This window comes from Ambystoma mexicanum, chromosome 4p, assembly GCF_040938575.1.
Source record: "Ambystoma mexicanum isolate Mex_15411 chromosome 4p, UKY_AmexF1_1, whole genome shotgun sequence".
In the NCBI taxonomy this organism is placed as follows: Eukaryota; Metazoa; Chordata; class Amphibia; order Caudata; family Ambystomatidae; genus Ambystoma; species Ambystoma mexicanum.
In genome coordinates this window covers 519,185,108-519,199,489 of record NC_090927.1, presented here as the reverse complement: position 1 = coordinate 519,199,489, position 14,382 = coordinate 519,185,108, and the positions used below count along the sequence as shown (strand labels likewise).

Below are 14,382 nucleotides of genomic sequence, written 5' to 3'. Positions count from 1 at the left end.
GAGTGCCTTCTGTAACAGTGACCAAAAGACGGGTGCAAAGAGGTTCAGGGACTTCCTGTAGACCTTCGCGCAAAAGGTCCCATTGGGCATCAGTATAACTAGCCAACAGGGTGGTATTGTTGGCAATATGCATAGCGAATGCCGCCGAGGCTGTAATCCTCTTACCGAGAGCATAGAGCTTTTTCCCCTCTTTATCAGGGGGTGCTTCACTGGTGGACAGAGAACCCCCCTGCTCGTTTCCTCGTGGTGGTCACCACCAGAGAATCTGGGATGGAATGACCCCTGATGTATAAAGGATCTGAGGATGAGGGGCCAAAAAGCTTCTCAATCCGTGGGTTAACACCCCTGACTAAGGCTGGTGTAGACAAAACGTGAATGAGGCACCTCTTGACGGAGGCTAGGAGAGGAATGGCCTGGGTAGCACGTGGCTTTTCTTTGATAATTTTTTCAACAAAATGAACCTCTGGGGTAGTCTTCCCCCGTATCGATTTGAAAATGTGCAGCCACCTTGCATAGCATGGCATTAAACGTGGGCTGATCGTCCACAGGTGAAGGCTCTCTGATAGGAGTAGTCTGTGGAGAGGCCAGATCTAAAGCATCAGGGTCAGTTGACGCCCCAGGGGACGGTCTTCTTCAAAGACCCCTACAGGATCTTCAAAATCCTCAGTATCTATGAATTCAGCATCTTCCTGAGTGCAAACATGAGGGTCCCCTTCAGTGAGGTCATATGTGTATAGTTCTTCCTCCTGGGGTCAAAAAGTCTTGGAGCTTTGGCTAGAGGGTATTGAGGGATTACATCCCTTGGTCTCTTAGGTGTGGTGTGCTCAGTAATGGACACAAACCTATCCAACCTGTTCATACAGGACTCAAATCTCTCCCTGGTCCAGTGGGAAGACCCAGAATGGTCTAGGGGTGGAAATGCTTGCTCCTCTGCCTCTAGGCATCGAGATCTCTCCACAACATTGAGGAAATACCCCCGTCGCCCTCCGAGAAACCGTCCTGTGTGCCAGACGGAGTATTGGCTCTGGGTTTCTCCTTCGACCTAGGGGAGGGTACCGACGCTCCCGTTGCACCTTTGCTAGGTCTCGGCATATCCTTGACCTTTTCAGGAGGCTTGGGTGATTCCTTCACCAGCCGTTTGAGCGCCTCCGGAGACGATCCTCGCAATGCTCCCGGTGACCATCCTCCCATCCGGGAGCTGATCGTGAGTTGTTTTCGGCGGAGTGGAACCTTGCCGTCGACGGACACCTTCTTGTAATGCGTCTCGACGGATGATGCTTTAGAGATTGCGCTCTTTGTATTCGACGGCCAAGTCGCTAGGCGCGAATGCGGCTGCAGGGAGGGCTACCGACCCTCACGGTCGGTGGGGACGGTCCGCTATGTCGGCGTCCCCGTTGGCGCAGAGGCCTTCTTCGACTTGCTCAAAGAATGACCGGGGGTTGTGTGCTTTGCGATGTGTTTTTGTCCGTCAGCGTCGCCGGACTGTACAGCCCCCCAAAGCAGGGCCAGAGCCGTGCCTGTCTGGGCCAGGGACAGACGCCACGGAGCGAGAGCGCTCCATTGTGGGGGGTCAGCAACCTCCATTACGGAGGTCGAGTCATCACCATCACCCTCGTCACACTCGGCAGCAGCGGGCGAGGAATCAGCCTTCGAAATTCCATAGGCTGCCCACCTTTGAACTCTGTGTTCCTTCAAAGTTTTTGAGCGAAGGAGCTTGCAGGCCGCACAGCCAGCTTCGTCGTGCTCGAGGGGCAAGCAGCGGTTACACCGCTTGTGCTTGTCCTCCCACGGAAATTTGCCTTTACAATTTGGGCAAAATCTAAAAGGAGTCCTCTCCATAGCTGAGGACATATCCAGTGATAACGACCCGGAAGGAAAGGGGGAAGAAAGGGAAAGGCATTCTAGTATGAGACAGAAATGTCCACCCCAACTCCACTCTCCCTGCTGTGTAGGCCAGCGAGGCCGGGCCACGTGGTCGGCAGCGCCGATAGGATCACCGTCCGGCGAAGATCTGGTCTTGGCGGAGATGTGGAATGACCGTCGAAAGAGGGCTGGAGGTGATGTGAGTTAACAATAATTAAACAAAATCGACCAAGGGTCGAGCAATGGCAATGTCTCTTACGAGCTATTCTGGGCAGAAAACAACAATCTGAGGGACCTCGACTCGCGAGGGATTTTCGGCACACTACAACGTCACTATAAGGATAGTGTTACATACACGCCTATGTCGACGTCCCCTTTTCGACTTTCGAAAAACAAGATGCAATACTCTGCAGTGACCACTGGATGTCGGATTATGCACAGCATGTGATTCTAAGCAGATTAACAAACATCAGAACCCTCTTTTCCCTAAGGTATTCACCTGAGAGAAATGGAGATAGTTGACCAGACTAAAAACATTACCAGCGAAAATCCAAATTAAATCAATTTGCTCAGGCATACATGACCAGTGAACTCTGCAGGTCCCTCATTCTCTCCCTCCCCCTTTCGCACCCTCTCCCACCCACCCCTCTCTTCCGCTCTCTCTCTCGCCCCCGCTCTCCCTCTCTCCCCTTCTCTCTCCTCCTCTGCCTCTCCCTCTCCCCCTTTGGGAAGTGCAGACACAAACACGTCCCTCCCCCTACCATTTAAAGGGTAAATAATCATAAGCTAAACTGTTCTGCCTGCTGCAGAAATATATTTAGAGCTGGGACAATCTACGGTAGACCAAAGAGAAAAGCTGAAGCGATTCTAATGTTATCAGACATGTTAACATGCCTCATGTTATCATGCTATGATACAATGCGTGCAGTCTCTCAGGGCACATATACAAATTAAACCTATTTATTTCTACAGGGCATGTTAGATGCTAACAGACTGTTACGGTACGGATATTTAGTCTAAGGCTATTTTACAACGTTCCAACACAGTGTTCTTTTATTGGAAACACATGAAAAGATAAGCGTTGTTGGAGGAAGCAAGAGCTTGGCCATTGTGCAAGGTGGTGGCTTTCTTAGAGACCACTCTAAACCTCAGATCTCAAAACAGATGATTAAGTTTTACCTAGGAGACTAGTGCTATTAACACCTAGTATATGGATGCGGAACTCCTAGGGCACTGCTCAAGTTACTCTCACTGGAAAGGAGGCCTCCAACAGGTGAAGGAACTGCTGGGGCCGACTCCTCTTTTAACTGCAGGAATGTCTGGGTATTCGATAATATTCTCCGACTTCAACAACTCACGAAAACTACCAGAGGCTCCAGAGAAAAGCCAAAGAGAGAGGATGTGCAGCATTACTTGCGGTCACGTGTCAGTAAGTAATCTAAAATGGGAAAAATTTGGGGACATGTTTGCTGCTGTAAGGTCATCATCTTTGGGTATGTTGCAGCACTGTCTCACACATACGTGTGATGGTCATACATTGCCTAGGAGAAAATAAAACAAATAATCTACCCATCAAAAGTCCAGGTACTCTACAAAATCGACCTGCGTCTGGCTACTTGTTCATGCATGTCCACAAACCTGGGAGTGCAGAAAGAGCATCTTCACTGCACTCCTCTTCCACATATCAGCATTTAAGAAGAGCCATAGCAGGAGAGGAGTGGAGCATAGCTGTGTCTCAGTGCCATTACCAACTTCCCTGCTTTGCTGTCATTGAAAGTGCGACTGTGGTAGTTGGTTTGGTGGGTTCAGGAGAGCGCAGAAATGCAATAGCATGGCTCTGATGACCCACCAGCATCCCTAGCATCCCTGTATTAGAAACCAAGAGGGAAAAGGCAAGCAGTTTAGGAGGAATTGCTGACGAAGCAGCAGACATTCAAGGTGTCTCTGCAGTTACCAGAAAGGAGGCAGAGCAGGTGCACAACAGAGAGGTCATGCATCAGATTGTGGGAGGGCATCCAGAGGTAGCTGGTCCATAATGGTGAAAGGGACTTGCGATAGGGTCCCCATCCTTCACACGCCCATGGGCCTCTCTGTCTGGGAGGTCCAAAGCTGGAAGACAGTTGAATGTGGCAAGGGAATGTTGGCAGATAAATGACCACTGCAATAGTGTTGAATGCTGAACGACAGATCTCGTAGCCAACACTTAAATATGGAATAGGAAGGTATCCCACCAATCCTAGATTTGAATTCCCAAAAGAGAACAAAGTTAGAAAAATGATTAGGAGCGCCGGGGGTTAAAGTAGTCAAAGCCATCATTTGAATTCATTCATTTCTCCCGACTACGTACAAACTACTAAAGCTATATGGATAGTCCATTTGAGCCAAGTTAAGTTTGGCTAATTTGAATACCCACAATGCCTTGCTGATGTGGCTCAGAACTGGAGGTGAACTTCCAGCGATGGCTACTAGGTGGAGTTGCAGAACGTGTGACTTGGCTCAAATGGACTCTCCTTTCGCATTTCAGGTGAAGGCTTTTTCAAGCCTTTTTAAACCCACCATATATTTATTGGTGTTTTGTATACATGCTCCCACGACAAGGCTGAGGGTGAAACCAGGTATGTAGTTGTCCCGACAGCCTTGCAAAATGCTGGTCTTGGGTTAATTAAGCTATGTGTAAAGTAGCACTACCCTGTAAGATAAAGAACATTTTCTGGAGAGAAAGGATTGTATTTGGATTAATATGCATTCCCACAATGCCTTGGTGATGTGGCTCAGAACTGGAGGTGAACTTGGAAGGAGATATCTAGTTGCTGGCAAAACACAAGAAAGGTCGATTATCACATGCAGATGGTTATTAACCTATCGGTCAATTAGAATGCTCAGAGTGCAGTCAGTTGGTATTGAATGGTATTGAATGCGTTCTGAACATTTTGTCTTGAAAAGCAGACAAGGTAACAACAATGTAATTTCCTTCAAAGATGTCTTTCAGCAATTCAGGAAGACACTTCAACTGAGGGAGGACCCTTTTACCCCTGCACACCAAAGAGAAAGCTAAAACATGGGGACATCTTTTCACTTTCTTATAGAGAAATGGTTTACTTTGCACAATGTCTAAAACATGATCATGCAGTAGTGGAGGCAGCTTTTGCTGCCCAGTGGAATGGCTAATAGTGCGCCAGCGGGAGGCTGCAGTGTGCACTGGACACCAGGGGGAACCACAGGTGGTGGCCACCCCTGATGCCTCCTCCCTGGCTCGGCCACTGTGATCATGCCAAACCTTCTCCAGTTTGACTGAGTTACAATAAAGAAAACTTTGTTTAAGTAAAATAAAATAAATTTGCTAAAATAGTTTGTCTATTTACTTTATTCATTATTAAAGTAATGTTTTCATCACCACCAAAACTCCACAACATGTATTGCTACTAACAATATGTGCTAATAGCCTTATAGACCTTGGGATGGGTCATTATCGCTTGGGATAATGATCCTTTCCCAACGCATGACCCTCGGATTTGTCCTCAGACCATAACTTGGTGGTGGGTCATTATCCTGCAATATCGACCCCTCCCTCAGTGTATAAGGCTATATTATGTAAGGTAGTTTACCGGCTTAGATTGACACCTACTTAAGTGTCGAGCAGGGCCGATGCAAGACTGGGGCAGGAAAGGCAAATGTCAGGGCTTCGGGTTATAAAGGAATCTCACACTATAAGGCAGCGTGAAGTGATCAACTATTTGTTCTTTTGGTGAATGGGCACCGAGTTCCACACAGCACCTGGAGCTGGTCAAACTATATCAATCCTACCAATCATTCATTTGTTGAATTCCATTTCCCCATATACCAGAAGTGGAATTCTCACATTGTTATCAGACTAAGAGTCACAAAATTCAATGGAGTGAGGCTGCGGCTGCAAATGCCACCAGCTACCTGTGGCCCTCGTAACCTGGAAGCACGCTTTTGCATGAGTAGTCTTCTTTTCTTTTAAAAATGCAACAGTTCATCATCTCTACTGAAATCTGTAAATCTTGTTTCATTAAGTGTACAAACTTCTCAAACCGTAAGTCGCATGCATCCTTCCTTGTTTTTGACATTCTACTTTTTAGAGCACCACAGATGAAGTTGTTGGTCCAAATTTTTTTACTGCATTAACTTTTGATTAAATCATTCCCTGTTGTGGTCATTTCTCTTCTGCATGTTTCGATAATCTTATATCTTAATGGGTTCCACTATGAGATCTGGTTGTTTCACAGAAAGTAAAACAAATGACAGACTAAAGCATTTGGTGATTATTGAGATTCCCTTGCGGATGGGTCTCCGAAAGAACACAAATCGAACCATCCTGCGCCCAGATTAAAACACTCAAAGTTATGCCAATCATTTCTGCCCAATGCACAATAAATATTTCGGTGGGTGGGAGTTATGGAATTTGGATACTGTATGAAATATCGGTTTCAAAATGTTGTAGGTGCAGGTGTATAGTTAGGAAAGAGGAAAGCTGGAATTCCTTTACCAACAGGCTGTGATGCTGCACAAATCACCTTGTCTCAGTCAAATGAAGTATCAAAGTTTGCGCATAAATAAGGGACAAATGCTACATACAAAAACAAGTTACTCTCTTACCTGGTAATGTTCTTTCGATGGGATGGTCCGACGACATATTCCATATCTATGACAGTAATCACCACAGCTGTGCTGCTTCGGGAAAATCTTTCGGCGTCTGCGTCCTGCGTTGATGACGTCGATACGCTGCCCTCGAGGACCTTCCTCCGATGGCCGACGTCACTGGATGTTATAAGTAGGACGCACGACGCCTGTAGCCTCAGTTGTAGTTTTTTCCAAGAACGTGTGGCACCAGTCTTCTGCCAGTCTGACACACAAAGTCTTGCGGAAACGTAAGCTGCAATCGCATAAGAAATTCTGTAGCGGGGAAGGCAGGGAGGGAGCGATATGGAATACGTCGTTGGACCATCCCATCGAAAGAACGTTACCAGGTAAAAGAGTAACTTGTTCTTCAAGGGGATTGGGTCCTCTGACGTATTCCATATCTATGACAGACTCCCAAAACAGTATCAATGCAAGGAGGTGGGAAAAGAATTTAGAATACAGAAATTTAGAATGCCCAATCAAATCGCAGAGTAAAGGACCGCCATGTCAAAGGCTAGATCCTGCCCACGGATGGAATCGGGGGGAGTAGTGATGTACAAAAGTATGGACCGAAGCCCAGGTGGCTGCACCACAGATGTTACGAATAGGAACACCCCTCTGCAGGGCAGTAGAGGCAGCCATACCCCTGGTAGAATGGGCCTGTAAGCCTACCGGAGGGTCCTTACCCGCCAAGCGGTAACATTTGGAAATTGGCAAGATGATCCATCGAGACCAAGTATGCTTAGTAACAGCTTGTCCCAAACGCCTTCCAGCGTAACCAATAAAGAGTTGATTGTCCACTCTGACCCGGGACATGCGTGAAATGTAGAAGCTCAAAGCCCTCCTAGGATCCAGCCTATGGAGCCTCTCCTCTTCCTTACCAGGATGTGGAAGAGGATAAAATGCCGGAAGAATAACCTTCTGGCCTAAATGAAATTCCGACACCACCTTCGGAAGAAAGGAAGGACGAACTCTAAGGAGAACCCTGTCCTTCTGAAATACAGTGAAGGGTGGCTTAACTGAAAGTGCCTGTAACTCACTCACTCTGCAAGCCGAAGTGACCCCAACCAAAAATACAGTTTTAAGAGTTAACAGTCTCAAAGGGCATGAATGCAAAGGCACAAACGGAGCACCCATCAGAAACTTGAGGACAAGGTTCAAATCCCAACCGGGCACCTGGAAAGGTGACGGAGGGAACACATTAGTGAGCCCTTTTAGAAACTGAGAAATTAAAGGAATTTTAAAATAGGAACACTCTTCAGACGAGCGCTTAAATATGGACAGCGCCGCCAGGTAACCTTTGATGGTACCCACTTGCAAGCCCCTGTGGGCCAAAGAAAGCAAAAAAGACAGAACCATAGGAATGTCACACGAAAAAGGATCCACATTCTTAACCCTGCACCAGTCGCAGAACTTTCTCCAACGGCAACGTTACAGGGACTTTGTTGCGGGCCTTCTGGCCGAAAGCAACACCTCAATCACGTCTTCAGGGAGGTCCCAATCCTTATACCTCAACCTTTCAGAAACCAAGTGTGAAGGTTGAGGGATCTGACCTCTGGATGGAGAACCTGACCTCCCTCCCGTGAGAGCAGATTGTCTCGGTAGGGAAGACGACGTGGAGGGCAGATGGACAAGTCCAGGAGATCCGGGTACCACGTCCTCCGGGCCCATGCCGGAGCAATGAGGGTCATCCGGGAACCGAACCTCCGGAACCTCCGCAGCACTTGCGTAATGACGGGACTGGAGGAAACGCGTACAGCAGTGTGAATGACCACTCCACCACAAACGCGTCTCCTAAGGCTCCTCTTGGAGGAAATTCCCGCGAGCAGAAACTTTCGCACTCCTGGTTGACACTGGAGGTGAAGAGATCCACTTGAGGGGTCCCCCAAAGGGCGAAGATCTCAAGGAGAATCTCCTGAGCCAGCTCCCACTCGTGAGAGATCGTGCTCTGCCTGCTCAGAGCATCCGCCGTCTCATTTCCGTCTCCGGCCAGATGAACTGCTGAGATCGAGAGCTGCATCGTCTCCCTGCACAGAGGAAGTGACCCTGCCCCCCCTTTTTGTTGAGGTAGTGCATGGCCACTGTGTTGTCTGTCAGAATCAGGACATTCTTTCCTCGCACAGTCGGCAGAAAAGCCTTCAGGGCAAGCCTGACAGACCTCAGCTCCAACAGATTGATATGGAGTCTGGACTCCGACAGAGACCAACGACCGCTGACTGTCAACTCGTTGGCATGAGCTCCCCATGCCGTGAGGGATGCGTCCGTCACGATCGTCACCTCTGGCCAGGGTAGCCAAAATGGAGCCCCCTTCATCAGAGTGCCTTTGACGGCCCACCACAGAAGGCCCTGGGCGACCGAGGGCGGCACCTGAACGGGGTCCGACATCCTGCCAGAGGACAGACCACTGGAGCTTGAGTGCCCATTGCAAAGATCTCATCCGCAACCTGGCCTCTGGCACCAGAAGAATGCAGGATGCCATGAGGCAGAGCAACCTCAAGAACTCGAACGCAGGGAGACTCTGGGCATGTTGGAACTTGTGCACCACCTGCTGAATGTGATGAGCCCTCACCTGGGGAGGAAACCACTGCCCCAGGGATGTGTCAAGCACTGCTCCGATGTACTGGAGCCTCTGAGTTGGTGTCAAATGGGACTTCTTTAAGTTGAGGGAGAAGCCCAACTTGTGGAGGGAGTGGCAGGTGACTGACAGATGATCCAGGACTTGCTTGGGAGAGAGCGCCCTGATCAACCAATCGTCCAGGTAGGGGTAGACGTACATCCCCCCTTTCCTGAGATGCGCTGCCACCACTACCATGAGTTTGGTGAAGACCCTCGGGGCTGAGGTCAATCTGAACGGCAGGACCCGAAACAAAGTGTGAGTCGCCAACCGCAAACCTCAGGTACTTCTTGTGCTTTGGATGGATCAGCACATGAAAATAAGCGTCCTTGAGGTCGAGAGACACCAACCAGTCCTGAAGTTGAAGGGCCTGGAGGACTTGTGAGAGAGTAACCATCTTGAACTTGTCCTTCCTGAGGAGTTTGTTCAAACCGCGCAAGTCCATGATGGGTCTCAATCTCCCGTCTTTCTTGGAAATCAAAAAATAAGGGGAATACCATCCCTTGTTCCTCTCCGCTACAGGCACCAGTTCTATGGCGCCTTTCTCCAGCAGGGATTGAATTTCCTGTGCAAGGAGTGGATCTGGACTCTTCAAAGAGAGATTCCCCGGTGGATTGTCGTGAGGCCTCTGCCGGAAAGGAAGACAGTAGCCGTGGGCTGTGATCTCCAGAACCCACACATCTGAAGTAATGGCACGCCTCTCTACAAGATGCTGCGCCAGCCTTCTCCCAATCAGCGAACCATGGGACATGGCCTCATGACTGAGCTGAAGCGGCTGCGACGTTGCCTGAGGGCAAAGAGGCAACTGCCCGAGCGGCCGTGGCACCTCGAGTGTCTTGTTTTCCACCTCTGGCACTCCTATGGTGGCCCTTTTGACTGGCAGTTCCCTCGCTTTACCAAAGGATGAGTAATAACGAAAGGAACCTCCCCTCCATTGCTGTCCCCTAGGACGAAAAGGCGGAGGTTGGCCAACTGCAGCGCCCAACGACTTCGCTGCAGCTTTGGAGGTCTGCAACCTCACAAGGCTCTCGTCAGACTTGCTGCGAAAAAGATGTTCACCGTCAAAGGGCATGTTGAGGAGCCGGGCCTGCACATCAGGAGCAAACACCCTTGAAGAGCCATACCCCCTGAAAAAAACACTATCTTTGCCCAACCATCAAAACGCTTATCATCCCTAACAGGAGGGATGGTAGGATACGACGCCTGCTTTGCCGGGGCCGTAGCCGCAGCCGCCTGCACCACCAAACTCTCCGGAGAGGGGTGCTTGGTCAAGTAGCAGGGGTCGCTACTTGCTGGGTGGTATTTTTGCGGCAAAGACTTGCCCACTGCCGGGAGACTCTCCGGAGCAGTCCAAACCGCTGCCACCCTCCTCTGTAGACCCATATGGAACGGCAGTACCGGGTCAGTTGGTGGACCTTGGTCGAGGACATCTGTGAGGTCATCCTGAAGAAAATCCCCTGGGGGAGCAGACCACCCCAAGTACTCGGTGACCCTAGACATAAGGCGCTGGTACGGCATGACTCGGCATGGGTGACAGGCTCAGGCCTACAGAACTCCAGACCACTGGCGTCATGCAGTGACTGACGCAGGACCTCAATCTGGCTATGACCAGAAAGAATCTCATCTGGTACCGTATCTGGAACCAACCCATCTTCAGAACCCTCTTCCACCTCGGAAATATACTCCATAGGCTGGAAAGTGGGCATTGAATAAGGGAGAAAGACATGTTTTGCCTTGGCCAGAGCCTTTCTAGGGGGTTCCCCCGTGCCACGGGGAACCGCCGACACCACAGCCTCGAGAGGCGTTGAGTGAAACGGCGTCGACGTCGAGCGCGGCGCCGACAGCATCGACGGCTATGACACAGGCCTCGAGGGCAGAGCCCCGAGCGTGTCCTTCGACAGCCTGGGCGCCGATGGCGTTGACGACTTCCTCGGAGGCGGAGCCTCGAGAGAGTCCATCGACTACCTCGGCGCCACCGGTGTCGACATCTTCTTCGAAGACTTCACAGGTTCACACCGGCTCGAGCGCATCGAGGACCGGGACCGGGACCTGGAACGGGCATGACTAGAATGATTCCCGTTGTCCGAGTGGGAGCTCTCCCGCGAATGGTGCCGACCACCCGAGCCCGAAGGCGCACGAGCGGTGTCTCTAGTATGGTCACGGCCGACCCCTCTCGGAGGCATGGACGGACCGGAGCCCTGCGATTCAAGAATCCCCAACATTTTCTTCCCGAAGGAAGCCCATACCTCCGGAGAGGAACGCTTGGTGGGATAAGAAACCCGCCGACGGGCGGAGTCCTCGGATGAGGACAGGGAAGGCGAGCGATGACGGCGCTTCCCGGAGTGTCTCGAAGAGGCAGAGGAGCGGCGGTACCCACTACGGGACCGAGACCCCCTAGACTTACGACTACGATGTGGAGAGTCACCCTTCGAACCGTCCGTCGAAAGCCCAGTGGACCTCGCCTTCCGCGGCTGGGACACCTTACCGACCGACAGCTTCATTTTAGGTTCCCACAAGGCCTTGGACGTAAACGACTGGCAGTCGACACAATCATCCGTGTCGTGGGCCTCCCCGAGGCACCAGAGGCAGGCGTTGTGCGAGTCCGTCACCGACATCTTGGACCCGCAGTCCCCACACTTCTTGACGCCCGGAAGCGGGGTGGAAGAAGAGGAAGACATCCCGATAATACTTCACAAATGAACAGGTTCGAAGAACCGAAAGAACACAAACTCCAAAGAGTCGAGGCGCGCCGAGATCTCCAAAGCAAACATGTTCGCGGAAAAAACTAAACTGAGGCTACGGGTGCTGTGCATCCTACTTATAACATCCAGTGACGTCGGCCGTCGGAGGAGGTCCTCGAGGGCGGCATATCGACGTCATCGACGCAGGACGCAGAAAGATTTTACGAAGCAGCACAGCTGTGGTGATTACTGTCATAGATATGGAATACGTCGGAGGACCCAATCCCCTCGAACTAAAGCATTGCTAAAGCCAATAGTTTTGACTTTGGTATAGGCATTGCAATGCAGATCTATGAGGAGTTAAGCATAGAAGGGTAGGGAGGGAAACAAGGGTAAAGAGGAGTGAGGGAAAGTGGGGTAGTGGTTAGAGAGAATAACAGTGGAACTTTCACCCCTCTGTATAAGTATAGTCATGGAGAGGAAGGGTGGTGAGGTGCACTGGAATGGATAAAAATCACCACTAAAACTTTCTTCACAGTGGTTCCAGAAAATATTTGGAAAAAGTGAAGTGCAATTGCCAACAAGACACTCACTCTCTTCAAGTAAGTCAAAAACCTGAGACAGCAAAGCCTTTTTATGGCAGGGAGTGATTCCAGGTCAGCTGCAGTTACCTCATGTGAGTAAACTTCCAATTGATATGTTTTGTTATGTTAAAGTTTTTTTTTACCGGAGTACAGTGCAACCAACACCAAAAAGGCAACCTGGCGCTATGACTGAGAACAAAGATACTGCAGGAGCGAGGGGCTATAAGAGTAGAGTTTTCAAAGCTTTCCTAAGCTGTATATGAAACGGACAGGCACGAAGGGCCATCGGAAGAGTATTCCATAACATGGAAGCTCTGACCGAAAAGGAGCGGCCTCCCATTCTTGCATGACAGACTCTTGGGACAGCCAAGAGGGAGCGGTCTGCAGAGCGCAGTGTGCGAGCAAGAACATAAGGTTGAAATTTCGACTGCAGATATTCCAGACCAGCAGCGTATCGTAGAAAGCCGTATGCACTAAACAAAGGGATTTAATAGTGGAATTCTCCTGAGAAAAATCACCCGGGGAACTTTCTTTCTTTATTCAGAAACGCATCAGTGAGCATCTGGATTCATTAGAAAGGTTCCATGCGAAAATATCGCAGTGAAAAAGTTGTCAGGTTGGCGACTTTTTTCCTGACCCCTAAAATTCGTTTCCCAAATATTCTAGGAGGGGGTATAATAATATATTACCTCCAATCCTAGAATATTTGGGGAAAGTGTTTGATTGTCTGGAGGGTGCATTTTTAGGGAAATGTGGCCACCTGGCAGCCATTGTCACTGCAACATTATCACTGGATATTAATCAACTGAAAATTATAAGGGTACAACCTGCTTTCACGTGACAAACCGATTTCATGCCTTCATCAATAAATGCAAAGGAGAATTCTTGCATCTCCTGTTGGTGCCACTGAGCCAAGAATCGGCCAGTTTTAAAAAAAATAAACTAGCACAAGTGCCTTACCAAACCCAGTGACAGCTCTGGGGCTGGGGCGCAAAATATGCCAGATATGGATTTCTCGTTAAAAAAACATGCACTTCAACAGCTTTGAGTTCAAGAAATCCAGGCTCCAAGATTTCCGGTTAATATTGTTCCTGTTTGATCCAACAAATACAAATATTCTGACATCTTATCGAATAGGAATCAGATCTGCATCCTCACACAGGCCAGATACATTCAGACCGGTCAGAAGACTACCAAACACACGCTCTAATCGTCACACACTTAACACTTCTTTACAAACTTCTGCCTTTCCCCGGTCCAAATGTACAATGGAATTATCAAACCATAATCCATCATCTCAAACGATACAACAGATAGCCAAGCTAGAAGAAGCAGGCGGGAAAATGCAAGCAAGTATATACCTCTCCTTCCACATACCTTCACAGCAGTCCTGCCACATCCTTAAGTCCACTCTGGGGATGTCCTTGCAGTTCACATAGCCATGAGGGTATTCGGCCACTCTGAAGACATCCGGCTGGACCCTGGTAATGTTGTCGCCATTATCACATAGAATACTGGCCAGGGAAGCCTGCTTGATTTGGGTCAGTTGAGCTGGATTAAACACACCAGGGTTCTCGTACCACAGCCTGTTAACTCACCAAAAAAGAAACCGGTTTTCTTGGTTCAATTCTTTGGACAATGCATTCCAGTTGAAATTGTATATTCTATTTTAGGTTATAAACGCACATTGCTGCATGGATCATGTTTGTTACACTTGAAAGTGGGCACACAATGAGCATAGGAATACCACATCAATCCAGAAGGGAATGTTGGTTTATCAGGGTTGATCGGGGGTCTGCAATCTTTGGTTCTCCAGATGTTTTAGACCACTACTCCCATCAGCCGTAGCCAGCATAGTCAATGGTGAGGCATCATGGAGTTGTAGTCCAAGACATCTACGTTGCAGACCCCTGGTTAAGATTGAAGATACAAAATGGAGTAGAAATAGGTTCAATTCAGTACACAGGTTTCAATCCGAATCTAATGAAAGCTTGAT

General features: G+C 49.3%; 1 protein-coding gene across 1 annotated transcript in view; it reads right to left on the bottom strand.

Moving 5' to 3' along the window:
• The window catches only part of PXDN (peroxidasin), a 571,721-nt gene that overhangs the window by 114,074 nt on the left and 443,265 nt on the right, over positions 1–14,382 (bottom strand). The window contains exon 19 of the mRNA XM_069606052.1: positions 13,764–13,972. Coding sequence (XP_069462153.1) covers positions 13,764–13,972 — 209 coding nt within the window. The remainder of the gene's footprint in view (positions 1–13,763; positions 13,973–14,382) is intronic.